The sequence below is a fragment of the Octopus sinensis genome, linkage group LG3 (assembly GCF_006345805.1).
Source record: "Octopus sinensis linkage group LG3, ASM634580v1, whole genome shotgun sequence".
NCBI lineage: Eukaryota > Metazoa > Mollusca > Cephalopoda > Octopoda > Octopodidae > Octopus > Octopus sinensis.
Window position 1 is genome coordinate 153,661,780 of NC_042999.1, and position 3,948 is coordinate 153,665,727.

General features: G+C 34.4%; 1 protein-coding gene across 1 annotated transcript in view; it reads left to right on the forward strand.

The window, feature by feature from the left end:
- Positions 1-282: 282 nt before the first annotated feature.
- The window catches only part of LOC115209571, a 14,623-nt gene continuing 10,957 nt past the window's right edge, over positions 283-3,948 (forward strand). Inside the window, exon 1 of the mRNA XM_029778006.2 lies at positions 283-650. Within this exon, the coding sequence (XP_029633866.1) occupies positions 534-650 (117 nt within the window). The 5' untranslated portion in view covers positions 283-533. The remainder of the gene's footprint in view (positions 651-3,948) is intronic.

The following is a 3,948-nucleotide window of genomic DNA, read 5'->3' on the forward strand; positions in this document are numbered from 1 at the left end:
CCCTTATTATTCAGCTGACTACTCGTTTCCACTCACCAGTTACAGAGCTTCTAAAAAGTGCCACCATAGGCGTTTCTCTTCCTCTTCTCGCTGTGCAATTATAAAAACATCATCAACTACAAACCAACAGCAACAACAATAACTTTAGTATGAATGCTAGTGTTACATTACAACTTACAAGTTACAATCACTAAAATTGTGTCCTTAAACACTTATACGAACCTAAAACTAACGCCTCAGACATTAAAACCGCCGATAAAACAATAAATGAATAAAAAAACATACTAAAAACAGCCTAAAAAAAATTTACTCTAAGAAATCCAAGATTTCATTCCGTTAGCTGAGACTGTTGTGAGCACACACCAGCAGTGGCAATAGCAACAAAGTTGCGGCAATAATATTCGCTGTCCAAATTCTTAAACGTGTTCAAACGTTATTATTATTATTATTAATTATTATTATTATTATTATTATTATTATTATTAGAGTGTGTGTGTTCGTATGTGTAAGGCCTCGTAATAAAAGCTTCTACGATGTTCAATTTTGGGAGTAACTTCTCATTTTATCCTGTTCCACTGGTTGTTTGGCTGACTGTTATAACATCCCTTCAAGAAATCACTCAGGCAACTGAAGATTTACAATTTCTTAAGGTGAGATACATTTTAATTATATCCATTTGTGACATATATGTATGTATACATATATATATATATATATGTGTGTGTGTGTGTGTGTGTTTGTGTGTGTGTGTGTGTGTGTAACCGTTAGTCCACGTTTTTCTCTTTTTTTCCTTTCTCTGTCCAATGTTTTCTTTCCTCATTTTTTTGTAGAAGAGCATAGGCTCGAAACGACGAAACACTCTTGTATTTTCCCGAGCCATTAGACTAATACGCCTTGTTTGTTGTCCCCTCACTTGTCACTGTCTTTTTTTTTCTACGATTCTGAACTATCTGTCTGTCTATGTATGTATGTATGTATGTATGTATGTATGTATGTATGTATGTATGTAAGTATGTATGTATCTATCTATCTATCTATCTATCTATCTACATATATATATATATATATAATATATATATGTATATATATATATATATATGTATATATATATATATATGTATATAATATATATATATAATATATATATATATATATAATATATATATATATATATGTTCCCTCTGTGTTCAGCCCTGTGTGGCTAATCTATCTATCTATCTATCTATCTATCTATTATTTTTTCTTTTTCCCCACGATCCCTTTTGATCGGAATTCGCCCTCATTCTTTTTTTTCTTATTTTTTTTTTTCTTTTCACGACCCCTTGTGATCGGAATTCGCGCCCTTTTTTCCTCCCCTTCTCTTCTTCCCCAAAAGAAAAGCTCTACTTTGTATTTCATCCCTTCTGTGTTTAGCCCTGCGTGGCCAATAAATAAATCTATTTATCTATCTTTCTATGTTTCTATCTATCTATTTATCTATCTATCTATCTTTATATCTATCTATCTACCTTTATATCTATCTATCTATCAATTTATCTATCTATCTGTCCGTCTGCCTCTCTCTCTCTCTCTATCTATCTATCTATCTAAATATCTATTTCTCTAGCTGTCTGTCTGTCTGTCAATCTATTTATCAAAATATCTATCTATCTATTTATCTATCTGTCTATTTATTTATTTATCTAACTATCTATCTGTAAGTCTGTCTGACTGTCCATGCAGCCATCTATCTATCTATCTATCTATCTATCTATCTATCTATCTATCTATCTATCTATCTATCTATCTATCTATCTATCTATCTATCTATCTATCTATCTCGAGGTTACCGTGGTATTTTCCGTAGGTTTTCTTCCCACGGATACACCTTATCTGCTTCCCCCTTTACACCTTACATCATGACACTGTGATACACGAACCCTATTGATCGTTTTTTTTTCCGTTCCATTTCTTTCGTTTCTTTCCCTTTTTTTCTTTTTTGTTTCTTTCCCTTTTACGATCCCTTTTAATCGAAAACTTACCCCACCTTTTTTTTCCCCAAAAAAAGAAAAGCCCTACTTTGTAATCTGTTCCGTCTTTGTGCAGCTCTGTGTGGCTTATAAAGAAACATATTTATGTATCTAATCTATCTTTGTCTGTCTATGCATCTATCTGTATATCTATCTGCCTTTCTGCCTGTCTCTGTCTTTTTATTTCGCTATCTATATTTATATGCCCATACATATTTGTGTGTGTGTGTGTGTGTGTACGCGTCTGTCCAGTAATAAGTATGTTGAGGATCAAATTATGCATGTCAATATGTGTACGTCGGATGCGTTAATCTGTGTACATATTCATACTTGTGTCTACAAGTGTATATATGTGTGTATGCATGCGTGTATGCTTATGAACTTGTGCGTACGTTTGATAATAGAAGGGACATCTTTGCGTATTCTTGTATATGAGCATACATCGCGTTGTTGTTCTTATTGTTATTGTTTTTTTTCTTTTTTCTTTCTTGTTTAGGATCCCTTTTGATCGATAATCTACCCCCCCCCCCTTTTTTTCTCCCCAAAAGGAAAAGCTCTACTTTGTAATTTGTCCCCTCTGTGTTCAGCCCTGTGTGGCTAATAAAGACACATATTGTAGTTTAGCCTTTGTTAGCTCACTACTCCTTCAAAGCTGAGATCTACAAAACTAGCACCCATGTTCGCATCTGAGATGTTTTACTGTAATCTAAGGACCATATGCTAGTTATGTTTGTTCCTTCTCGAGCCATGCTTGGCTCATAAGGGCCGGTTTCCCGGTTTCTTGGCGTATAGGTTCCCCACCTGGACGGGACGCTGGTTGGTCGCAGGTGAGCTGCAAGATGCAAGAGGAAAGAGTGAGAGAAAGTCGTGGCGAAAAAGTCAGCAGAAGTTCGCCATTACCTTCTGCCGGAGCCGCGTGGAGCTTAGGTGTTCCGCTCATAAACACACTCATCACCCGGTCTGAGATTCGAACCGGCGAGTCCTCGACTGCGAGTCCGCTGCTCTAACCACTAGGCCATGTGCCTCCAGGCCCATATGCTAGATATTTCAATGGAAAACCTTTCGTCATATATATTTGCTGTGTGTGATGTGTGTGTTTTGAATTATATTGTATGTGCAATGTGTGTGTGTGTGTGTGTGTATATTCGTGTGAAATATAATATTTTACACATTGTATGCTTATAATTCGGTCGATCTATCCGTGTGTGTATGTATGTATGTATGCATGTATGTATATGCGCGTGCGTGTGTTTATATGTATGTATGCTTGAATGCATGCATGCCCGCATGTATATATATATATGTATGTATGTATGTATGTATGTATGTATGTATGTATGTATGTATGTATGAATGTATGTATGTATGTATGTATGTATGTATGTATGTATGTGTGTGTGTATGTATGTATGTATGTATGTATGTATGTGTGTGTGTATGTATGTATGTACGTATGTATATATGCATGTATGTATGTATGTATGTATGTATGTATGTATGCATGTATGTATGTATGTATGTATGTATGTATGTATGCATGTATGTATGTGTGTGTGTGTGTATGTATGTATGTATGTATGCATGTATGTAGTATTATGTATGTATATGTATGTATGTATTATGTATGTATGTATGCATGTATGTATGTATGTATGTATGTATGTATGTATGTATGTATGTATGTATGTATGCATGTATGTATGAAGTATGTATGTATGTATGTATGTATGTATGTATGTATGTATGTTATGTATGTATGTATGTATGTATGTATGCATGTATGTATGTATGTATGTATGTATGTATGTATGTATGCATGTATGTATGAATGTATGCATGTATGTATGTATGTTGCGTGTTTGTATGCGTGTTTGTATGTAAGTGTGTATGTAGGTATGTATGCTTACATGTATGTATGCAGCTATGTATGTATGTGTTT